The 25,921-nt window shown below is 40.8% G+C and overlaps 1 protein-coding gene across 7 annotated transcripts in view; it reads left to right on the plus strand.

Annotated features, from left to right (window-relative positions):
• Positions 1-25,921, plus strand: part of LOC113153402 (band 4.1-like protein 1) — a 71,203-nt gene that overhangs the window by 29,110 nt on the left and 16,172 nt on the right. For 6 of the 7 annotated variants that reach the window (XM_026347008.1, XM_026347009.1, XM_026347012.1 and 3 more), the window contains 11 exons: positions 10,127-10,264; positions 11,151-11,318; positions 16,314-16,418; positions 20,157-20,199; positions 20,337-20,412; positions 20,798-21,016; positions 21,417-21,504; positions 21,608-21,760; positions 24,059-24,156; positions 24,742-24,917; positions 25,116-25,342. In XM_026347008.1, the coding sequence (XP_026202793.1) occupies positions 10,226-10,264; positions 11,151-11,318; positions 16,314-16,418; positions 20,157-20,199; positions 20,337-20,412; positions 20,798-21,016; positions 21,417-21,504; positions 21,608-21,760; positions 24,059-24,156; positions 24,742-24,917; positions 25,116-25,342 (1,392 nt within the window). In that variant the 5' untranslated portion in view covers positions 10,127-10,225. The remainder of the gene's footprint in view (positions 1-10,126; positions 10,265-11,150; positions 11,319-16,313; positions 16,419-20,156; positions 20,200-20,336; positions 20,413-20,797; positions 21,017-21,416; positions 21,505-21,607; positions 21,761-24,058; positions 24,157-24,741; positions 24,918-25,115; positions 25,343-25,921) is intronic. The other variant, XM_026347011.1, reaches the window with a different exon arrangement.

The following is a 25,921-nucleotide window of genomic DNA, read 5'->3' on the forward strand; positions in this document are numbered from 1 at the left end:
CTGCTGTGAGCGCTCCTGACACCTACCATTTTCCAGTTGATTTATGGTGTTCACTACAACTTCTAAGGATGAAAGGAAATTGGAAAAAAACCTTGGAGGTGACTGTTGTGTGTACAAAAGGCAGATCAGCGTTAAGAGGCAGTTGTGTCCTTCCTATGACAGATAAGCGAGGCTTGTGGCTGTGTTGTTCTCTCTGGATTTATCCCTCCATAAAGGACAGCTCTTTCTGATGAACTCTGTTACAAGGGCATGCACTTGCAAAATGCAGCTGAGCATGACCATTAGCATAATATTATGCATATGCAGGTTGACACATGGTTTCATTGTCACTTCCTTGAGTGGGACAGCACAGCACAGTAGTAGAAGTATGGACACAGGTTGACCTTCAGCACATCAAGACATCATCACTGAGTGTGCATCTTTTCCTCACTTGAAATACACCGTACTGAAACAGACACACACATTGTCACTGTACCAAAATGGAATTCTAGATTAAAAGCACAGAGTAAAGAGTACATTTTAAAGAATGCCTGCGTGCAGATCACGTTTTCCACTAAAAAGCCTTGCACCAGCCAGACTAACACTGTGCTAAACAAAGCAGGCATTGTGTCAGGTCTTTAAAACAGGATCACGAGGCTACGCTTGCAACATCCCATTTGGGGTGGGAAGGATTTTGCAACAGCCTTAGGTATTTACCTTGCTGTTCCTATGGACTAGAGAGGTCCAAATTCTAAACGAATGTCTATGCTCTACAGTCTAAGGTATCCATCAACAGGGTACTGACGTGAGTGAATGCTGCATATTGTATGTTAGTGATTACTGAGATTAAGATTTCTAAATCTAAGTGGATTAATTTAAATAATTTTTTTTCTCAAATAAAATATGTTACATGGCTGACTTTGTTTGTTTAAGCGACTGCTTCTTGTCATCCATACTTGCAGAACGGCTTTGTTCAGACATGACATGAAAGCCACAATTCTCACACAACAGTTGGCACCACTGCTGAACAACAGAGGTGTGTTGAAAAATAATGAAAGTAATCAAGGATTGTTCTCAGTTATTTCACACCACAAAAGAATTTAACACTGTCACGTTAAAGCCGAGCTCATTGTAAGTTTTATATGAACAAATGCCTAAATGATGATTTGTAATGTGAAAGGCATTGCTTAAAGCGATGAATATCAGGAGCATTATCACCCAAATCGGCAGTTCCACTCAACCCTATGGAGCTTTTCAGCTTCTCTGCATTGATAATTTTGGTTTTATGGCCCTTTACTGTTTCAGTTCAGGTATAATAATCCATTGAGGAACATCTGAACAAAGGTGGTGCTTCTTTGTGTCATGCGAGCCAGTTGAGGTGATCTAGGCATATTAAATGAATGTCCCCTGGATGCTTGCCACTGAAGGTCTCCAGTGCATGTTCAACTGGTAGGACACTGCAGGTTTGACCCAGAACATGCATATATCACATCTGGCCTCAGAACGTTTCAGCATCCCCCAGTGAGAGCGTGCTCAACCTGCTTAACATACAGACAAAGTTAGTGACTAGCTGGTTAATATGGTGCATGTAAGTATGTAGCTGCATCAGTCTCAGCTGTTTCCTATTGTTAGGGAAGACCAGAGCTAAAAACAGAGTAAATACAGGATGTATAAAAAGAAACATTACTCTGCGTCTATGGCTCCTGATGCTAGTCACATTATACGTTGTTTTGGCGTCTATATCTACAGAGGTATTGGGCCTGCGGTTTAGGTTTTCAACTGTATTTACTGTAGTGTGGTCAGTAGACTGTTGAGTGGACTTGTCACAGCTGCTTTTTCTGATGAACATGACTTGCTAAGTGGTGTAAGTTATGCAAAAACATTACGATAGCAGCAAACAGAACAGGCTAGACTCCTAACCTGTGTACTGATGTTGGTGAAAGCAGGCGAATGTGTAGACAGATCACACAATTAGGGATAGATTGCTCATATCTTTTCAAGGATGTCTTGTTTATGGAGCAATGCTTTTGACAGTCCAGCATAAACGGACAACTGATACATGTCCAATATGGCAGATGCTAACATGTCATGTGACCTATAAAGTGATAACATGTCAGTGCTCACAACAATTGTGATTAGAACCCTCGATAACATTGTGGGAGTTGTGCAAACCATGTCCTCTGACAACTTCTCTACTTGCTACATTGTAGTAATTTCAGAGACGGTAACTGCTGCTTAACATATATTAGCTTTAATTCCAATGTTGTTTGTAATACACTGAAATAACTCCATAGAAACTTTACTGCCAACTAGTGGTTTGGGAGTGTAATTGAGGTGTAGATTCAACACAGAAACATAAATCAGACTTAATATTTATGTAGTGCTGGAAGTATTACAGAATACAATATTATCCAGACATGGGCACAACCTGTCAAATTGTCAACCCCACTTTAAGGTTAATGCCTAACAGAAGCTTAAATTATGCCTGTTGTCCACAAGTAGTCCTGCAGTCATTGTCTGCTTTCAAATGGATAGGAAGACAGTTGATTTATTTCTGAAAAGAAATAAACATAACTACAAGGTGCAAGGAGGCAGGTGAGAGAAGAAAAGCAAAGAAAAGCTTGCAAACCCAATGCAAAAATGTGAGTGATGAGATTTGCTTTAATAAATGTGAAATTTAGACACGAGAACAAGAAGAAAAATAAATTAATATAGCAGTAATGCAGAAAGTGAAATCAAAGGGAAAGTGTGTTGCGTGGGAGTGTGTGTGTGTGTGTGTGTTTGTGTATTTCTTCAAAGGGAAAAGCTAAATGAGGGTGGGACTAGCTGTGTGTGCCATATTGAGGCAAAACTTCAAGCAGCTTGGGTCATCAGACGAGTCCCGTTTGAAATTGTCGAAGTATTGACAACTTGACTTGAACTGTGGCACAGCTTAGTTCGTCTTTGTCTAACGGAGAACAAACAATGGCTTGTCAGGGTATCTTGTGTAATAAGTTTGAACTTGTGAACTGAAAATATGGTTTGCTTTGAGGGAAGAGACTGTAACTGATGTATGTATTCATAAATAGCACTCTAGGCTAACAAGTACTATAGGAGTATTGTCAGCGTCTTCACAATACTTGTATAATATTTGTTTGTGGTCAAATTATCTCCTTCACTTAAGTAAACACACTTGGACTCACAGTTTCACATTTGTGCTGATATGACTGAAGACAACATTTTCTAAACTGCACTGACCTGCTTGTTGTGTTTTTGTCGCCAGCACAAAAGCCAAAGAGGAAAAAAAAGAAACAAGTTGTAATTGTGGTTTGAAGCTACAGGAAATAATTTTCCTGCTCATAGATTATAGTGCTGGAGAATCTGGTTTGGGGAAGTGCAACCGATGTGACAGTCTCTCATTATCTGTAGCACAGTGGAGGCTTCACGTCGAGACAATTACACACTGGCCTTTAAGAATGCGACAGCGCTTTTTGACAGGAACTGATAAAACGCTCTCATCTGGAAGCGTTAAGAGTTGAGAGTAATTTGCTTGCAGCATATTGTACAAATCTGATCAGATAAAAGAGGGACAAATAGTGGATTTTTTCATTATTAGGGCAAAATATCTTCTAATTATTTCCATTTAGTGAAGAGGCTTTATGCCTTTGCCATGAAATAATAATTATTCTTACACAAAGTAGGCGGTGAGAAGAAACAAGAATCACTTCTAAACCAAATGGCTTGTTTTAGAAGTGACAAAGAGGGAATATGTCAAAAACAAGCATTTGATGGGTAAAGCCTTTAAGCAGCCTGGATCTGGGTGTCCTACTCGTGCTTCCAGAACTGAGTGCAACTTTGGCAGTGCTCTCACAAGTCAACAAGCTATGTCTTGCCACTGTGTATCTCCCTGTCTCTGAGGTTCATGACGATGCCTGTTCAATCTGCCCATGTGTTCTGCCCACACCCATCTCCTCGTTTTCCCAACTCCTTTAGGCTATGCTGGTTGTCCACATTTATCACAGTATCAGCTGTGAAACGAGGGAATGATTGGAAAAAAACAAGGGGGGGGCGGGTGCCTTTTAGGGACAGGTCCATTGGCGGCAGGGTGCCGTCATGTCCCTTGTCGTGTGCACACCAGTGGTCTACTGCACAGCATGAGAAAGGTCATCCTCCATTAGATACACTGTGACAGAATGATGTCTCTGCAGCAATTTAGCACGCCCCTAACCTTTGGTAATTCTGGTCTCTCTAATTCTGCTCTATCGAATGTTGATGTGAATGTTGATATTCAACTGACGGCAAGCACCTTTATTTAGCAACGTGACAAAGGTTTGTGCTGCTTTGCGGTCACACGTCTAAGTCTGCACAAAGTAGGGTGAGCATGTGTTGTGTTTTCCTTCTAGGTGTGATTCCAGACGTACTGCATGAATGTACGGCTTGAATAGTCATGTGGTTACGTACCTCAGTCTTTCCACTAAGGTCTCGTCTGTCATCGTCCATTGGTAGAAGCTCACACAAGAAACTCACCAAAATAATGAGGGGTAGTGCAGCTACATGGAGTGTTTTGGCTGCATCATCATCATAATCTCTGGAAAAGAATGCCACTAGAATGGAAAACCCTGTTATCACACAGTGCTCTGGAAAAAAAACAGAGCCCTGGGTGATGCCACAGTGTTACTCTAGATGTCAGTGTGTTTGACAGGCTGTGTGCTGTTGTTTCATGTCAGTGAATGAGACCAGTGTCCTTGAGCCTCTCGTCCTTTTAAGAAACTGCTCTGTATGAACTCTCGTCGACAGTGTTGCAGTGTTTCTCGATCAATTGGAAAGAGTCAGAGTTGTTGACAACATGATGAGGTTTTAAAATTTGTGCCCAGCACAGTACCAGATGTCCAGTGACCTTAGTATCTTTTTTTAATCAACTGCTAACACACACAAAAGGCCAAGACCTCAAGGTTAAGAGTGTGGAGGAGTTGCTGGCAGTGGAAGCCAATTGTTTTGCAATGGTCTCCAGTGCATTGTTGTTCCATCCATCAATTTGGAAGAATCCTCTGGCCCCGTCCTAATTACAATTACATACATCTGACTTCAAGGTCTATTACACACAGTATGTAATAACTCAGTTAAAGGGAATCGACAACAGCTTTCCACAGACGATCCCTTGGAATGAACCAGATACAGGCCCATTGTGTAATGCCCCTTTTAACACACATTTTTCTTTTTGAAAGAGAGTCACAAGTGCACTTAATAAGTGCTTTTACAAGTGTTCACCTTATGGTATGAGGTCAGCTTCAGAGTAAGGTGGAGCAAAAGCACTTCAGATGAATGGTTGTAAATGTTGTCAGGGGGAAAGAAGGATGTGGTTAGAGGAAGAAAACATTATTGATGAGTAAGTAAGAAAGTAAGTAAGTAGAAAGGATTTACTGTATTACTACTCGATGTTGAAGCAACAGTGATATACAGTACTATAGGTGAAAGTGGTGTTATAATACAGCAAGCCCAGTACAATAGCTATTGTATTTTATTTTATGTCTCTTTTGCCAGTGCTGTGCTTTTTATGAGTAAGACCACAGAGCAGAGCTATGGATTGTACAATGGGATTAGACTTGTGTCTTGGCCCAGTAGTGCTGACTGGCTCAGATGTGGAGCAGGTTTTGTTTGCTGGTAAATAACAGGGAGAGTACGCCTGCATCTCTACTTCTACCTCCCTGCCAGTCCCTGTGTACAGCTCCTCCACAGCTAACCAGAGGGGAGGCTGCTTGACATTTCCTTTGAGTCGCGATGCCACATCAGCTTGTTTCCTCCGTCTTGTTGTTTCTTATCGTTCCCCGTTTATCCTTGATCCTTCTGTCTTTCTGGTTGCTTCATCTTTTGGCCTCTCATCCTCCCTCCTTGTGCGACTTGTCTTTCTGTTTCTCTGTCACTTCTCAGACGAGAGAGATGAACGGGTGTAAAAAAAAAAGAAAAGAAATCCATGCTGTTACCATGGCAACTGCATCTCTGAGCTCAGCCAGAATTCCACAGACACGCATGCTCCCTCACTCATTCTCTCTCCTCTTGCCTTACTTAGATTAAAGCGCACCTCTGATGAGAACGAAGAGAAAGAGGCAAAGAGGAACAAGGGAAAAGGCTGCGCTTGTTAGGGAAGAGTAGCGTTTCAGAACCCTCCAAGGAAACAGTGTGCTTTCTCTGTGATGAATTATTATAACTGATGGCTGATATCAAAGACAGACATTGTCAGTGAACTGTACACTGTGTACAACAAAGGAGACATGCAGGGTATTCCGCACTTTAAGGTGCTTTCTTCTCCGCTGACAGAGGTGATTCTGGGTAATAGTCTGTTACAGGAAATGTATGCATTTGCAGGGCTCTACTGCTTCACTCTGTGACATCAATTTGTGTTTGTTTAGCAATTAATGTGATTTCAGGAGGAGATTTCTCAATAAAGGGGCCACATTTAACACAAAGTAACTTCGGAGTGTTTGATCTGTATCCTCAGTGTTGTGTACGTGTGTGCATGTGTCCTTGCAGGACTTTTTTATTATTAGCTGACGCGTGTCGTACAATTCTTTTATGACCACTTCAGCAGTAACTATTGATTTGTCTATGGTTAGATAATGTGTCATGGTTGGTTGTGCGCTCATTAATGTGTTGTGAAAGAAGTGAAAAATGTCCACAGCAGGGAACAAAATGGTTAGACTGGAGGTGTTTTCAGGTAAAATGCTGCTGTAAACATGGCACAGATGAGTATATTCAAACAGAGGGCTGCAGATGAATGCATTGTGTCATGTAGCCCAGATGGATATAAAGTGATGGGGGACATCAGCTACTGTTTGACTTGGACAGAATGAGAAAGTGTGCACCTGTAATGCACACAGGGGAGATGCTTGTTATTTTCAGCTTGACTGATTTAGACCGGGAGGCGAATGTGATAACAGAAAGACATGGCGTCACTGAGTGTTTGCTTCCTTTGCTATCAGAACACGATACCCAGCGGGGTCTTTCCTCTCCAGTCAGGGAGTTTATTTGTCAGTCATATCCACGATTCAGCCAGTGAGGGAAAATTGATTTAGCAACTTACAGGACAGCGTCGAGCTGGATTGGACCACGAAGGGGGAAATTAGGCCCTGGGTGGACATACCATTCAATGATTCACTTTTGTCTCCAAGGAGGGGAATACATTGAGATTGTAAGTAATGGGACACTTGCCATTGATAACACAGGGAAGAGTTTCACTCTCCTTTAAGCATGTGCAGTAAGTCAAGCCTTCCTGGTTGGGAGTTGGAGAGGGGTTGTTTCTCCTCTGAATCAGTGCAAACTCATTTTGTTCTTGCCTGAGTCGTCAGCCACCATCACCTACAAGCCCCAAGCCCAATATGTTGTTGTGATTCGCTGCTCATGGGGCAGGGAGACCTTCAGGGTAATACAGAGAATGGAATATACAAGGTCTGAGGGTATTGTGTGGGAAACTCTCTAATGCACTGGCATTATTCCTGTATGCTGTGTTGAGCAGATTCTACTGAGGAGTTCAGTTCACACATTATGTGCCTTATCTTCCCTTCAGGAAAGGTCAGGGTAGAGCATGTTCCAGGGCCATACACGTCTTTTTTCATCTGGTCAAGAATCCACCGAGTGGAAATCTAGTAATGTCCATCCACAGCATGCCTACTGGTTTGAAGGGCCAGCTTATTTTTCATTCCCTCTTGGATAAGTGGCCAAAAATGGTTATCTCAGCAGTGGAGTTAGCAGCATGAAATGTTCAACGATGTGTAGCATTCACAATGAATATTGAGTTTTTGTGTCTGCACGATTACAGGGCAAAGACTTGTTTTTCTTTTTACCATGTTCAGTCGTACACAGACAAATCCATCGTGGGGGAGGCCGAGCTGTCATTTTTAACTTAATAGATGAATATAATTCACACAATAATTTTTTTTCCTCATACACATGAGATTCACATCCCACATATCCCGCTTATGAGACATCAAATATACAGCTGCAGTGCTAAAACAAGGCTTGTCAGAAAATGAATTATTGCACAAATATCCACAATGTGAACAAAATACTTCTCCTACGTCAGGTTTTCCAAGCTCTGCAAACAAAATCAAAACATCAGAAAGCATTTTTTCATCATGCACAGTTATATAACATTTTATTGATTATTATAACTAACTAACTCATCCTATAAGTTGCATTTAAATATATTAAATCCACAAAAATGGTTTGATTAGCTTATTTTGTTTTTATTAACTGACCACACATAAATTATACCAGGGGGTTTCGTGCCTTGTCCAAAGACATCTTGACATATATTACTATATTTTACAATGATTCTGTGGTAATGGTATTCATTTATAATATGAAAAGATTCACCAAGTGCACCGCCACAGTTCGTTCATTCTAGTGGAAACTTTTACCGTAGGCAAACAAAACTCAAACCAAACCCTTTCTGAATTAAAGGAGTTTGCTCACTCTTGTTGGTCTAACATCTGTCATGTTGTCCTTGCTCACCCTTTTTTCATTGCCTTTGTTGTTATTATATGATTTTATTTAGTTAAAACAAATGCAAATACAGCACATGTTATAATGTCTCTTTATGCAACAGCTTCTTCAGACTACAAAAGCTCCTGTGTCTTTAAGGCCCCTTCATCTCCCCACCCCACTCTGTTCTGATGGCCAACTTGTTAAAGTCTTCCTGTGGGCTGAACTATGCTCAGTTGTTACAGCATCATTTTTCAGCAACAACCTCAGCAATAAAATTCCTGTTGCACACTGGGGCAGGTTGTGAAAACAGTTGTCCATGAAGTTCACAAAAGTATAGATGAAGCATCAGAGCACAAAAAGTATATTATGACCCCTTTAAGGAAAAGATCTGGGTTTCTTCTTTTTCTTCTTCCGCAGCTGTCTGGCTGAATCCAAATGTGTACCGTATATGTATTAAAGTATTATTGATCCTCTTATTAAATGAAGAATTACAACATTTCCCCAAGGTGTCAGTGACTGAGCCAGATCATTTTCACAGAGTTGGCCAGACAGAGGCCAGTGGCTAGAAGACTCTGTTTCATTGATTTTTTAGTTTTGAGTTTTCATGACTCATCATCATCATTCGTTAATCATGGTTTTAGGGTGTGGTCCTCCTTGAACAACACAGAGTACCACTCCTAGTGTCAAACTATTGAGTTTCCTGTTGTGAATAAATCCTTGTTTTTCCTCACTAGCCCAGAAATGTAAGTCCCATTATATTCCCTTAAATATATTTTATATATTTCCAGTTTCCAGCCTTTGTTTAGACATGCTTACAGTACCCACCTCTCTAAACGGACAAAACTGGATTCACTGTACTTTTACTGTAGCTGTTGTTATTATTCTACCCACCCACACCTATATCCTGCAACTGAAGGCAACAAGTAGGAACTGATTTCTGGCAATGTGCAGATATTGAAAAAGTAAAAGCAGGCTGTGGAGAACTGGGAAAAACCATAATACATAACAAAACATAACTGAAAGCATGAGAATACACAGCAGAACTGTACAACTCATACAGCAACTGCTCTATATTGTATTCACCTGTCATTGCTTTATTACAATAGCAGATAGTCTTCATTTGGCATAATATAACTACAGTACATGTCATGTATTAGGCAGTTGTCCATTGCACCATCAATCGAAGCATAACAAGCATACATACCTGCTCATCAATGAGTGATAGACCCCTATCCTCGTGGCTATATGAATGCACTGATTATTACAACAGTATTGCTCATGGCCTAATTCACAATTATTATTATATTTTTTTGGTAATCGTCATCTCAGTCCTGGAGCTTGTCTTGCTTAAATAGATGATCATTATCTGGCTCAGTGAGGGATTTTATAATTAAAGTAAATGTCCTTGACTGCAAGGTGAATTAAGTCTGTGGAAATTCTGCTTTATTAAGAAGCTACATATTTCAGATTTTGTAATCAAGATGTGATACTGGTGCCTGTAATGTTATTGTTCTGGGGGAATCCATTCGCCATGAGAATTTTTCACAGATGCAGCTTCTGCTGTCACCTCAGCTATTTTTATTTAGAGAGAAAACATGCAATAAAGCTTTCGACATGGGGGGTTTAAAGAGGTTCTCCTTACATGTAGCTAGGAGATATGTACTGTTATCTTGTCTTTTATTTTCAGGTTGGCGTAAAATTGTTGGTGTGACAGAGGCAGGCAGAGAGAGAGGTAAAGAAGCAAGGCACGAGTCCTCCCACACAACAGGGGGCAGCAGCAGCAGCAATGCAAGACTCAACCTCGGATAGCAAGATGGCCAAACAGGTGAGAAAAACGCCAGTTGGACAAACTGTATTAATATTTCATTATTTGTATTATGATACAGTGGGGCCACTCAGCCTTGCTGCCAGTTTTTACCAATAGCTACTCACTACAGTGTAGTTACTACACAGAAAGAAACTCAAAAGCTTTTTTTTTTTTTTTTTGGCTTCATTATAGTTCCTAGATAGGAGGTGCATGACTACCAGTTCAAGAAACTGTATTTTCTGCAATAAGCAATAAAATCCATGAAAAAAAGACAAAAAAGAGAGTGAAATGTTCAGGTGTTGCTTCACAGATTTAACTTAAGCTTCAGTATTGTATTAAGAAACTTAAAGTATTAAAAAGTATTTTAGTATTAGCAAGACATCTCATTAACTCTTCTGTCATCACTGTCATATATTTTGTAAATAATATTCTAAGTAAGAACTTGTATAAATGTGTGTGTGTTTATTCATAGTGTTTAATTTAAGACAGGTCTTTGGGTCATGAAGGATAGTGAAGCTTACTCTTACATGAAGCTGTTTTAACTTAATGTATTTCTTCGTATAGCAGCAGTTTACCTCATTGTCTAAATCAGCGTTGTTAGGTATTTGTTCCAAAGACATTCTATGATGTAGCTGATATTGGCAATATCACTAATCACTAATGATTGCTGTTACTGGACTTTTTTATATTAGCTGTATGCATTTACAGTAGATATTTAGTAAATTATTCACTATTTAAGTTAGCAATATCTAAAAAGATCCAATCAAATCTGTTTGAATTACAATTTTGACTGTACACTATTAACTTATTGGAACACAGGTTCCAGAATCAACTTAGATATCAAGGACAAGAGATCAAATCTAGAACTGTCTATTTTGATGGTCTTTTTTTTATATTTGTACAGGAACAGAACTCCAAGCACCTGGATGAACACAGAGAAACAGATGATATGTCTGAGAAAACATCCCCAAACAAGAACCTCAAATCTCCCCAGAAAGGCTCCAAACGCCTTAAAACCACCCCCTTCAAAGTGACTCTGCTGGACTCCTCAGAATTCGAGGGAGAAATTGAGGTATGCAATACGTATAAACTATTTGCAGCAACACATTTTCTAGAATTAGCCTTTAACATGCTTTGTGCAAACCGTGGAAAAGAAGAGTTCTTTTTTCTTTTTTCATTCCCTTTGTTGTTATTTTCCTCTTTGGGCAGTTGTGTGTGTTGTGTAGTGCTGCACAAAGTGAATTAAACAAGCAAAGAGAATAAAAGAGAGGATGCTGATGCTGAGAGCTCACCAGGGGGCAAAGGCAAAGAAGTGTTACACGTTCCTGTAATACACATAACGGCACAAAAATAGTGCAGCACGAAAGTCCTCATTCCACACAAGATAGTTGTTGTCATTGGTCCAGCAGTGTGAAATATGACATTCCCTACTTGCTACCTGCTGTGAAAGGAACTGAAGCCATGCATGCAAGAAGGGAAGAAAAAAAAAGATAGTTCATGGCCATAGATAAATGCACAGGAAGGAGTCTGAGCATCATTTTAAGCTATTTCTTGTTTAGTCTCAATTTTTATTCCTCTCACAGAGAATCTATTTACACACTCAAATCCAGACATGCATCTGGCTGACACCAATTTCACTTCATCTGAGATGAGATTTGTCTGGGCCAACGGGTGACACCCAGCCCAGTCCTACAAACTAAGTCCTACAACATACTTCTGCACTTCTGCCTGATGAAGTATGAGACTAGAGATATACTGTACTGTATAGTATACAGTATAGAGTACATGCACAATACATGTGAGACTGGTTGTCAAACCTTCTGAACTTTCAAGACTATATTGTATTTCTGAAATAAACTATCAAGTCAAGTCAAGTCAAGAAGCTTTATTGTCATTCCAACCACATATAGCTGAAGCAGTACATAGTGAAATGAGAACGTTTCTCCAGAACCATGGTGCTACATAAAACGGCAACAAGACAAACATGGGGCTGAGGACTGCTAAGTTGTCCTAGCAAAACACATAAAGTGCATCCTGTGCAACCTAGTGCAAACAGTGCAAGAACACAAAGAAAAAGTGCAGACAGACGTCAGAAGACAGTGCAAAAACAGAACACAAAACACAAAACAGCAGCGACCAGTAGCGGAAATGAATACAATTTACAACTGAAAGATGGAAACATGACAAATCTAGAGAGTGTGTGTGTGTGCTCGGTTCAGTTTGTTGTGTGTGTGTTGAGGAGCCTGATGGCTTGGGGGAAGAAACTGTTCAAAAGTCTGGTTGTGAGGGCCCGAATGCTCCGGAACCTCTTCCCTGATGGCAGAAGTGTGAAGATTGGGTGTGAGGGGTGGGTGGGGTCGTCCACAATGCAGGTAGCCTTGCGGATGCAGCGTGTGGTGTAAATGTCTGTGATGGAGGGGAGAGAGACTCCAATGATCTTTTCAGCTGTCCTCACTATCCGTTGTAGGGCCTTGCGATCCAAAACGGTGCAGTTCCCAAACCAGGCAGTGATGCAGCCGCTCAGTATGCTCTCAATGGTTCCCCTGTAAAATGTAGTCAAGAGGGGGGGCGGCAGATGGGCTTTCCTCAGCTTCCTCAGGAAGTAGAGACGCTGCTGGGCCTTTTTGCTGATGGAGCGGGTGTTGAGTGACCAGGTGAGGTTCTCCTCCAGATGGACACCAAGAAATTTGGTGCTCTTGACGATCTCCACTGATGCTCCATCGATGTTCAGTGGAGAGTGGTCACTCTTTGCTCTTCTAAAGTCAACAACCATCTCTTTAGTTTTCCCAAAGTTCAGAGACAGGTTGTTGGCCTTGCACCAGGCTGAGAGCTGATGTACCTCCTCTCTGTACGCTGACTCGTCGTTCTTGCTGATGAGACCCACCACAGTCGTGTCATCAGCGAACTTGATGATCTGATTCGAGCTGTGCATCGCTACACAGTCGTGAGTCAGCTGAGTAAACAGCAGTGGACTGAGCACACAACCCTGTGGGGCCCCAGTGCTCAGCATGGTGGTGCTGGAGATGCTGTTCCCGATCCGGACTGACTGGGGTCTCCCAGTCAGGAAGTCCAGGATCCACATATTAAACTGTGTTGAAATTTCACAACAAGTTCTTTATATAGATGAAACAATCAAACTGAGATATAACGTGTTAATTAGTGTGTTTTAAACTCGCCAGTAGGGAGGTTTAGTTACCTCTGGAGAAAACCAGGCTGTGCTAACCAGCTACAGGTTGTAGTGTCATAATTACTGTACACATATGGGTGGTTGATTGAGTTTCTTATCTAGTCCTTAACCAGAAGGCAAATAAATGTACAGTGTTGGAACAGTGAAGTCACTTGTTTTTGTTGTACAAACACAATGAATAAATGGTTAACTTTCAAGATGATGGACTCCCTGCATCCTCTTTTTTAGAAATGGCCTACAGTTTCTGTAATGCAACAACACAGTCTGTTTGTGTTGTTCAATTTGGCAACACCAACTTTCTGATAAAACTTTGACATCACAAGACAAATCTGAGACATAATGACTACATCAGGATTTTCTCAGAAGACATAAATGTTTTTCTATTGTAGGTTGAGTAATGACCTCGTGAGAAGTTCATTGATTTTTGTTTAGGTGTATAATCAGTGGAGTGCCTCTTAAACAATGAGTCACTGAGCAGGTTGGCACTGTATCTAGTTAAATGAAAAGGGTTAAATCATGTTTATATTCCACAAACTAAGATTTCAAATATATTATTTTGGTTTCAATTATGATTTGTTATATGCATAATTAACAAAAATCATATAATTATACTGAGTACTAAGCCACAGGAACTCCCTTTTGTCCAATAAACCACAAGGCACAGTCCAATACCAGGGTGTTAAGAACTCTGTAGTTATTACATGGTTGCAAGCTAGGTGCAACCAAGGAGAAAATAGAAGAGCAATGTTATTATGAGCCACCCCTTAGGTTACTTATGCATGAGTGCATGAAATTTTGTGCGTGTTTGTGTTGTGGTGTTGGGGTTGGAGGGGGTGCCTTTTAATGTGCTAGTGTGTGTGAGGTAAGAATATCAGGAATGTTGCACCTGCACCAACCTCTGCAATGTTAGAAACATTCTCAAATGCCTTTGGGCCTTCTCCATACCACAACAATAGTTTGCATTATGGTTATAAAAGCCTCTGTGTTTTAAGTGCTCTTCCTGAATATTTGCCAACCCTCGCAGCTGTGCCAGTCATTGCCAGAGCAGGGTGTACAAAGCGGCCTATGTTTTCTAAATTCTACTGTAGTTTGGTGAGAGCATCAGACCTTCAGGTCATGGATGGGCTTGCTCCTGCTTCCTGTCTATAATTGCTGGGGTGGAACTTCATGCATGCCATATCTGAAGCTGCCTAATGCTTCCAGGAGTTGATAATAACAGTGTTGTGTGAAAGCAGGCCACACGTTTGGATGCTCTCCTGGGGGAGGTGCTGCATTTATGTGTTAATTACTAGAGACTTGTGTCACAAGTCTCTAGTCAAAGATGCCCCATGCCCTTACCCACTTCTCCCACCTCTCCGCAGCCTCTGCACATTGGGAATGGTCAGGCCTGATTGGGTTGTTGCGGCTAACAGGGCTATTTTTGGTGAAAGTGATTATTTAATGCTGGTTAGTTATCTTGTTACAACACCAAGATTCTGTATTAGGTTTTCTCATAGCCATTCAGGTGGCAACACAGAGATCATTAATGTAGAGTAGAATTTTTAATGGCTCCAGAGCAGAGAACAAATAGACTGGATCGCCTCAGTCATGGATTATTAAGATTCCACATGCTGATTTGTGTATTTAATTTGTCGAATGGCTGCTCATGTTGTACAGCATAGTCTTATTCTACATCAACAGTTTCTCTGTTGAAGACTCACTGTTTATAAGTACTTCCTGAGCATTGCTCCGTCATTCTTTTACCTATAATGAGGAGCAGGCAAAACATATTTCAATTCCTAGCCTTGAGATATTAAGGAAAAAGTCAGTAAAGGGATAATACTGCATCTGTTTCCCTGGCAACTGCTTGCTACATCTTCCTGTCACCTTTCAAAGTAGGCTCCAGGGGAGGAGATACCGTGTTTGTGTGCGGGTATAATATTGTGTCTGTAGATATCAAAACTCCACACAACAAGGCCTGTATAGAGTCGTACCAACAGGTTTTGAGCCTATACATTTCAGATTAGTAGAGTGCTTACGCCAACTCAATAGGTTTCCAACTTGACTGAAGAATTATTGCATGTTGTTGCATTAATGACTGACTTTTGGTTTATCTTTAAGATCAGATGTTTACGGTCCCCAGATGATGAATCCTAATGATGTTGGTGCCATTCCTGATTATTCTTCTAACATCACTAAGAATCTAGCATTTATGAATTTAGGTAAAATGTTTAGCCTAGGATAGATTGTCATGGAATTAAGTACTAGTGGTCATGGTTCCCAGAATGATTCATCTTAACAACTTGGTGTTTGTCTGACTTTTCCTGTGTTTTCTTGAGCATCAGATCAAATTTTATTTTAAATAATAAATTTGTCCTATAGTAACAGGCATTCCCTCCATCACTTCTGGTGTAAGGCTTCTTCAGAACTCTGAGCAAACATGTTTCTTTGTGCATTTGATGTTAACTGTTTAAAGAAATCCACTTGGAAACTGATCTTTTCACTTCAATGCAAAAAGAAAAAAAAAAGATGTCCCTGAAATGCTCATCTTGAACTCTGTGTATAGCAAAAATTAATCTCAGCTTCACGCACAAATACCAATCTTCTCCACCAATTCACTTTATTTTTTCTTGTCAAGTGTTTAATACACACCTACTATGACACAACACCAAGTGGTTCAGCTAGTCTACAGTGTACAGAAGTAAAGAACAGCTGTGCTTTGGCCCAGCACAGCTCTCTAATGGGGTCTTATTTTGGCAAAGATTTGCTCTATAAAACTAAGGTTTACCAGTAGCAGACCTGTACGCATGTATGATTCTTCAGAAAAATAGTAGTGCATGTTTCTTATGCTTTCTTTTGACCTTTTTACCACTGCCATGTCACATACATTCGTCTTTGCAGAAACACTCCAAAGGACAGACCCTGATGGACATGGTGTGTGAGCACCTCAACTTGCTGGAGAAGGACTACTTTGGTTTGACCTTTGCAGACACAGACACCCAGAAGGTCAGTGAATTGTGTACTACAATAACCCCATGGGACCTTTCAGTGCATAAATACATTGCTCACAGAACAATCTGTATTCCTCTCACTTGTTGGCTGGGTCCACTCACACAGGGGTGCAATATCCATATCCAATATCCATATCCAGATGAGAAACGGCCCCATTTACTCATTGCAAGATTCATATATGAAATTTAGTTTCTCAGAGGCAGAAGTGTTTTGAAGGCACAGATAATCTCATTGGTTGAGGTAAACCTCCATGGAGCGAAGCACAGACAGAAAGTTTTAAATAGATATGAATAAAACTTTGGTCAAAATGAGTTTAGTAACTTAGGTTAGATTAGGGTATCTTTAGTTTACAGCTATAGGGAAGATTTATCTTTAAGGTCAGCCAGGCTAATTAGCTAATATATGTGGAATGTGATGAATGTGCACAAATGAATTTAAATAGTTTTTTCATATCCTGATTATGCATATGGTGCCATCCTTGTGGCGGTGCATTGTTTGCAAAGGGTTTTTGCAGTGTTCCCTAGAGATGTCAGTAATTTGGTACACCTCTGTTTAAGTAGATGCCCAACTTGAGTAATTACCGTGGAATGTGCAGCTACAGTAGTAGTTGTAGCAAGAACAATTGTTTTGTTTTTTTAGCTATTTCACAAATTGAGGTAAAAAATTCCCCTAAACACATTTGTCTCTTTAGCTTCTAAATACTAGTGAGTAACTTTAGGTGTTTGATGGCAGACAGTAGATTTACTGGTATTTTTTTCTAAAACCAGGTACCTGCTGTGACCGGAAACCAACTTGTTTAGACTGGTAGTGAACAGTGAAGTTGTGGGCTATAAAACCAAAACAGTGAGCTGAAAAATGCTATAACACTATGCAGAGTGGAGAGGCAGTGTTGAGTAAAAAGTTTATGTGCAAAATTTTCTTTAAAAGAGGTACATTTGTTTTTGGTTCTGTCCATGTATAATGATTTCTGCTCATGACAAATGTGAATATATGTTGAACTGCAATCATTATGGCATTTCTGCAATAAGGTATAAATCACTTTCCCCTCTGATCTCGACTTGTTACAAGGTGCACAGACCAGGCTCATTATCAGATATTTACCTAAGTAACAATGAACTGATGCATCTGTTAGCTCTGTTCGGTGTGAATTTTGGGCTTGATTGATGTGAGCCTCCCTAAGGGCAGGTATGTGATTTCACAACAGGGTACAGAGGACCCTCCTGCTTTTTGAAGATAAGACAAGACCAAGTCTCTTTTAACATCTGGAGCATATCCTCTGTCACCGTCATCAGTTTGGGCAGCTTTGTCAGCTGCAAGTTGTAACTTGATGTGTTTGTGAATGCTGAGGCTTAGGACTGAGCATGATCTCAGCCTACAGTAAATAGACTGGCTACCTGAGGTATTACAGAGGCAGGCAGCTTGGAAGTTACGGTGGACTGACAACAACATTCACAGAATTTGGTGTGAAGCGGTTTGACACATCAGATTGAAACTGTCACAACAAATCTAACTCATTTGCTAAAATGTGTGCAGTTTCTCCAACAGTATATGCTAAACAATGCTTTCCTCCCAATATTTCTGTGCACAGAAAGCATGAATTCGAAGCTGGATTAATATTGTGATATCCTAACATCTAATTTGACTTAACAGCCTGATTTTGAAACCATATAAAACATGAAATATTTAAAATATCACATACATTATTTAAAAGTGTTCAGCACAGAATTAAAGTGGAACCAGAAGACTATATGCACAAGAGCATATTATATTCACAGGGAGTTTTATTTAATTGTGTTTTCCTTGACATTACGAGCAGCGGGCTGCTTAATTAAGTCAGTTTTTTTGCGCACATTGCAGTGTTGGCTAAGCCAAGTCTTTTCCTTACTTTTCTGCACCACCAGCCAGCCACAGATTTCCTCTTTGTCTTCACATTTTGTACGGTACCACTTGCAGCAAACTATTTGCAGTTGTTATGGCACAGGGCCTCGTTGCTGCAGCTAGGATTGTCTGTTGAATAGCTGTGTAGGCTATAAAATTATGCAGTTTGGAGAAAAAAAAACTGTTCAGATAGAAGAGCCAATTGGGAAATTCCAAAACTCCCGAACAGCCAGTCTGCGCCTGCTTGGATTTTTTACTCTCTCTGAGTGTAGGTAAGGCTAGAGCTTAGATTAATGTGGAAGGCTCATCAAACGCAGGCTTATCAGAGCACAGCTTAGCCTACTGTCTGGGGTTATCGCTTATTGGTCGACCAAACAAGCCCAAGAATAAAGAAATGTCATTTCAGATACCCTTTCTCTGTCTCAGTTGGGGGAATGAGGATTTAAGCTTTTGCTCTTCGGGAGAACATTTATTCCGTGTGATTGCTTTATGAACTATGAAGTCTAGGACAGGCAGTGATGAAAATTTCTTCCTGTTTTTCTGCAGAGAAAAGCAAAGCAGCAGAGAGCACCTTGCTAATTGAGTGCTCTTTGGCCTTGGCTGATGTAAGATAGATTCAGGGGGACGATAAATGCCTTCGGCTCATTAGAGTCTTTAGCAGCCTGATTAAATGCTGGAGGAGTTTGTGCATTTGTGTGTGTGTGTGTGTGTGTGTGTGTGTGTGTGCATGTGTGTTTGTGTGTGGAGACTTAGTTCAAATTGCCAGAATGCTGTTTGCCCACAGTGGCCCACAGCATTGCACTGTATCAACCTTTCATGCTTCTCATTCCGCTGTGACTGATCTGATACCAGCTGCCAAAAAGACTGTCAGTATTAACAAGCAGCTGCTGTGTGGTATTCAGGTTAGTGATGATCACTGTCAGCTGTCTGCACCACTGGCAGCTCAGACCTCAGTTGCATGAAGCAAACACCTGTTTATGTGTCTGCATGCAGAGCATAACATTAAGCAGGGCCTCTGTGAGAATGGCAACAAAAACAGGACAGTTGCAACGTTCTGATCATTCTGTGCATATACAGTAATATCTTTTATCATCACTAAACATATATTCATATATGTATATACATGCTTGGCATAACACCAACGGTTTGTGAAAGCACAAGCACATATTCTGCTCACAAATGACCCAAACTAGGGCCACAAACCAATAGTTGGAATTCAGCAGTACTTCAAGCGTTGTCAAGAATTTTTGGATGTTAGCATAAAGGGTCCTGAAGAGTGCACTCAATGTAAATTGAGAAGGATTACATTAATTGGAAATGTTATTGTTGCTGAGGCAATTTGAGATTCTTTGTTACCCCACAAGAGAGGTAAAATGGGAAGTATGATAAACCTGGTAAAACACAATGTGAGTTTTAATCTACAATTTCCACTATTACAAACTATTAAGACAATTTTATCCCTAATATTTGAGGGAAAACAAATCAATGTCATTACTTTCCACTGGTGTTTGCAGTGTTTATGCACTGCACCACTGATGAGATGCTGTAGCAACCCAACTAGAAATGGAGCCCCTATTGGAGAAGCAGTTCACTGCATGATCAGATGTGATGATATCAGATAGGTAACTGGCTGCCAATGATTTAGCAACACAATGATAAAACAGATGCTTGAATTAAATCGACTCTCTGCACATTCGAATGGCTCAGCAGGGGAGGGCTCAGTTTCTTTATTTAACCATATGGAGAGGCTTTCATTAGGAACACTGATGGCAATTAGAGCAAAATGTGACACCGGGGTGTGTATTAGCCATGTTTCCAGCCTGCCCTGTGTGAATTCTGCCTTCTGTCTTTCAGAACTGGTTGGACCCCTCAAAGGAGATCAAGAAGCAGATGCGCAGTAAGAGTCTTTTCCAGAAAGCTGAGATGATAAATATTTTAAAATTCGATTAGCAAAGTGGCGAATTACATTTGTTCAGTTTTCCTAAGACAAACATTATCTTTAACCTTCTTGCTCGCTTTGTGGTCTCTCCACAGACTCTCAGTGGCACTTTGCCTTTGCCGTAAAGTTCTACCCTCCAGATCCCTCGCAGCTCACTGAGGATATTACCAGGTAGAATACATTTCTAACACACACACACACACACACACACACATGCTACAGTGTCAACAGTTGTAACTCCCCTGACTGGGCTGTCAGATGCTCTTCAGACATAATCAAAGGAGATTTTGCTCGCACATGTCAGTTCTGCAGGTGATTTGCCTTTTACTTTTCTCCAAAGATAAGTGTTTACATAAAAGTATTGTAACAATTTACATGGCGTATTTGCCCTGGTTTCAAAGCAACCCAAATCCTTCTCTCCTTTTCAAGGATTAGACCTGGAATGCTACTAACTGCCATGGATTAAATACGCTGAATACTTGTTGGAGCTTGCCTTGGATCATGCTTGTTTGACTGCCAACACCCTTTTCTCCTCCCCCTTTGTCTCGTCTGACAGATACTACCTGTGTCTGCAGCTGAGGGATGACATGCTGTCAGGCAGACTGCCGTGCTCGTTCGTCACTCATGCCCTGCTGGGCTCCTACACCGTTCAAGCTGAGCTGGGAGACTACGACCAGGACGACCACGGCTCAGACTATGTCAATGATTTCCGCTTCGCCCCCAATCAGACTCGCGAGCTGGAGGAGAGGGTGATGGAGCTTCATCGAACCTACAAGTACTAGACACAATTGAAGTTACAATTTCATCTATCCCAAAATCCCCTGGAATAATGAGCTAATGAGTTTTAATTATGTCGAAATGCTATATCATGGATATGGATGATAGACACTGTCGCATTACTGAACCTTCTGTCATTAAGATGTACACTGTGTGAGCCTTCCCTGTGCAAGAACACTTTTATTTAGAGGATCTCTTCATCATGATCTGATTCTGCTATGCTTTTTTGGCATATGCACAAACATAATGCTTGGGAGGACGGATGGGAGGAATTTAGAAGTGAATATGTCAAGCACATTACCAAGATAATTCTGCTCCCACTGTGCAAGATTATGGGTTTATCATTTAGGAAGGCCCATTGGTGTTGGTTACAGATATTATCATTATTGTGCCCACAGGGGGATGACTCCAGCAGAGGCTGAAATTAACTTCTTAGAGAATGCAAAGAAACTGTCCATGTACGGGGTGGACCTCCATCATGCAAAGGTTATTTCTGTTTTTTGAATTTTCATGGAAATACATTTTAAGGATAGAGACATAGCTGCTTATGAATAACTTCTGCCTCTGTGATGTCCCTTGTTCACTGCAGGATTCTGAAGGAATTGAGATAATGCTGGGTGTCTGTGCCAATGGCCTGCTGATTTACCGTGACAGGCTGAGGATCAACCGCTTTGCTTGGCCCAAGATCCTCAAGATCTCCTATAAGAGGAGCAACTTTTACATCAAGATACGACCTGGAGAGGTATACCTTATGCTGGAGGATAATTAAGAGAAAACTATTTAGATTTTACACATTTGTTTACTAGACACTAACTAAGATAAACAAAAGAGCTATATAGTGTCTTCAGAAAATTTGAAGGAGAAAATATGCTGGCTCACATCACTTTTATGTCTAGTATTGTCTATGTCGATTATTCAGGCTGTCTTTTATACTTTCTGGTACTTTGATTTTCACTCTTGCAGGTTGTTCAACTTTATTGAATATGCAATTATCTTTATTATTTTGATGTAGCACATAGCCATGACCAGCATGCACCTACATTTGCATTCCTCCAACTGCTCTTATTGATAGCGAAAGGCTATTGAAATTCAGTGATAAAATAATGAGTATTCACTTTTGTTTGTTTTCATGCTGACAGCGAGATGGGAAAACGATAATTGACATATTTATTTGCAAGGGTTAAAGTGTGGTAGAGCCCATCAGAGTTGAACACCACCTCCACACATCCGAATGGTTCCCAGCCAAAACTCAGCTCGAACTCTTTTAGCATCACATCATTGGCAACAGCACTGGTTCACATTTCTGGCTTCCTAAAATTTTAAATACCAAACAAATGTAAATTGTAGCTCCATTTCTTTTACTTTTAAATCTTTTTGGCACCCATGGAACAGGAAAGGAAGAAAGACATACTGTAGACACATACTGTCCTGTACTGCACTGTAGACACATACATACGTAAATGTAGCACATACATACTACTGTCCTGTACTGCACTGTAGACACATACATACATAAATATAGTACATACATACGTACTGAACTCTACTGTACATACATAATGAAGGGTATTGTAAAAAAAAAATAAAAAAGCTAAAAGCTATGTATTTATTAATTTTCCCCACTTTTATTTATTTATTTATTTCCAAATTATTGTATTTGTATTTATCACATCTATGTATTTCAACATTCATATTTTATTTACATTTCTACATTTAGATATTATTTTATATTTTTTTGTCCCTTTTGGGCCTCCATAATTATCCTCCCTTAAGCAGGCCTGAGACATGAGTCATTTAACTTTTAGGCATGTCGAACAGCAGCAGTTAATTTCATTCATTTGTTAAAACCCTTTCTGTAGCCTTTTTGACCTAAGTGCTTTTCTGCACTAACAGCTTTATTTCTACACTGAAACAAGGCAGTTATGCTCAGCAAAAGTTCAAATATTGTTTTCTCTGCAGAATTGCCATATTTGTTGAGTGCTTTGTTACACAGAGCTTTTGGTTCTGATGATTACAGTAAATGAAATAATCTGCTGTATTACTGCAAGCATGAAACTGTTCTAATCACCAGAGTAAGTGACTATTAGCCCCTGAAAGCCCTATTCACAAATCCAAGTTTAACCCTTGTCTGGTTGGAAAACATAATTACAGCTGACTTAGCTTAGCATTAGCTTGGAAGCGGAAAAATTGACCTGTTTTGGTTTTAGGGGTTCATTGAGTCTCATTTGGTTTCCTGACAACCTCGCATTGAGGAGTCCAGCTAGTCAGTACACCCATCCAAAAAATGTTCCCAGTGAAAACCACAACATGTTTCTATGGAAAATAAAAAGAAACAACGTATCATGTGTTTATTAGTGTGCTTTAGTGGTGCTGATGGGCTGTAGCTGTTACATCCTGTTAAAATCCCTGGCTCTAGCTTCATCTCCAGCATACAGCTGTGAGACATATTGATTTTCTCATCTTAATCTCCGTATGAAAGAAAATAATCCCAATTTCCTAAAATGTTGAACTGCCCCTTTAGGCCATGACCTCACATTGTGAGTACAGCAATAGCTAATCTGCCACAGCTGTTACAGTTTAAAGCCACTGCAGAAGTGAATGTGTGGTCAGTTTTGCTGGGCAGAAGGCTGTAAAATCCTCCGCCTCAAACCTTCAATTTTTTTCTGCTCTGCACGGTCAGGGTCTATATTCTGGCCTTCCCCATTGTGCTGTGCAGCGCTGCAGCTTATCCTCCATGCTGAGCCTCAGTGTGACAGACTGTCTGGGACAGACCCAGTCAAGTGACAGAGTCGCACAGTGAGCCTGTGATCAAGCCAAATAAAGAGCCCCTTTAACAGAGCTGCTGCAGCTGCAGCAACCGCCAGAATAGAGGGATAAAGAGTGTAAATATAGAGCCATGAAATAGTTTTCCTCCTATTTTCTCCCAGTGTCAGAACGTTGAATGTTATCCTTCCCCAGCCTCGATTTTTTCTTTACCCTCAGCAAAATCCATGTTCGAGATGCTGAACCTCACCTCTTTGTTTCTCTCTCTCCCCTCCAGTACGAGCAGTTTGAAAGTACAATCGGTTTTAAACTTCCCAATCACAGAGCTGCCAAGAGGCTGTGGAAGGTCTGCATTGAGCATCACACGTTCTTCCGGTAAGAATCAATCTGCTCTCATGGTTGGAAGGTTTTCTGTTCGGCGTCTATCAAGACATGAAAAACACTTCAGTGTACACAGCTCCATCAGCTGCAGCCGCACTCAAATCATTGTGCAGTGTTTTGTTAAACACGCATTAACCTCTCAGCAGCTTATATTGCTTTCACTGGCCTCCTTGGCTTTACAAGTGATCTTGATTATTGATTCAACTTTACAGGAGGGTGTGGGAGGTACGAAGAACCAATTCGCACATTTGGTGCATGATAATGGCTGAATGATAATAGTCGCTATTCAAAAGACACTTACACTATCTTTAAACAAGATTCATGCATTCTCTACCTGCTAAACATGGCTGCTGCAAAGCACAGAGTACATGTGGCAAAGAAAATGTTGGTCAACAATGGTTCTAATGTAAAGGCAGATAAAAGGCAGATAATTTCTAGGTGTGTGCAAAGCGAACACCCAGAAATGATCTAGACATTCATGTTCAGTGTAAAACAATCTAACCTATTTATAGTTCCAGCACTGATCCTGCTGTCTTTGTCTGGCTGCTAACTTTACCTGATTATGTTATTTTTCCCCAGGTTGGTGTCTCCAGAGCCTCCTCCTAAGGGCTTTTTGGTGATGGGCTCAAAGTTTAGATACAGTGGAAGGACACAGGCTCAAACAAGACAAGCCAGCGCTCTTATAGACCGGCCTGCCCCACACTTTGAGCGTTCCACCAGCAAGAGGTACCTGCTTTCCAGGAGCTTGGACGGAGGTGAGAGTGGCAAAGGATGCCCCACAACAAATTTTTGGATTCGTACTGAGATCCAGAGTTGCAGCTCTAACACAGAATGTCCATGTTATTCAAACCACCTTTCCCATTTGGGAAAGCGTATTTCCCAAATGATCAAACCCATACCAACTGAACACATTTGACCTAATGACTGGCAGTAATTGAACCCTTTTCACCTAGCAGAGTTCTCACGCCCAGTCTCAGCCATGTGTGAGAACCACGACGGCATGTCCCACCGCAGCATCAGTGAACAGCAGCGTCTGCGTAGCCCCTCTGTGGATGAGCAGGACACTGAGCTGGAGCCCAGTTTGGAGCAGGACGAGGAAGATAAGGTCCAAGAGCGGGGCCAGGAGACTGAGGACGACTATGAAGGAAACGTCACTCCGAGCAGAAAGAAAGAGATCATGGTAGCGAAGAATTCCTTTCCAGCTGTGACTTTTTGTGTATTTCAATTTCAATTGTGTTAAAGTTGGTTTTATCATGGTAAACTTAGGGAAGGCCCCTGTCAAAGTGAACTTGACAACATCCTCATCCTGGTGCAGTGATTTCAGGAACTTCTGAGGTCCTGATGTAAATAGGCGCAGTGCAAGCGACTCAGGCAAATTGAGGCTTATCCAGCCGGGGCATAATGCTGTGGTGACTTTGGTGGATTTAACATTTACTAACTCTTCTCCTTTCACTTCTATTCACTCAGGCTTACATGCTTAGACCGCACTGCTTATAATTCACTCTAACAGCTTTACAGTTCTTCAACCCTTTCTCATTAAGCTAAGAGATGCACACTCAAGCCTTGCCCTCTGTTGCTAATATGCTTTTTCTTTTTTCTAAATCTCGCTGGCCATAAGGAGGAGGCTGGATCACCAGTTGACAGTAAACAGGAGGTATTTGGTGTCTGGTGATTTGGTCTCTGTCTGTATGTCTTTCTTTATTCATTTATCTTTGATCTTTTCTGTTTAACTGTATCTGACTCTCTCTGCCTGTCTTCC

The sequence above is a fragment of the Anabas testudineus genome, chromosome 5 (assembly GCF_900324465.2).
Source record: "Anabas testudineus chromosome 5, fAnaTes1.2, whole genome shotgun sequence".
In the NCBI taxonomy this organism is placed as follows: domain Eukaryota; kingdom Metazoa; phylum Chordata; class Actinopteri; order Anabantiformes; family Anabantidae; genus Anabas; species Anabas testudineus.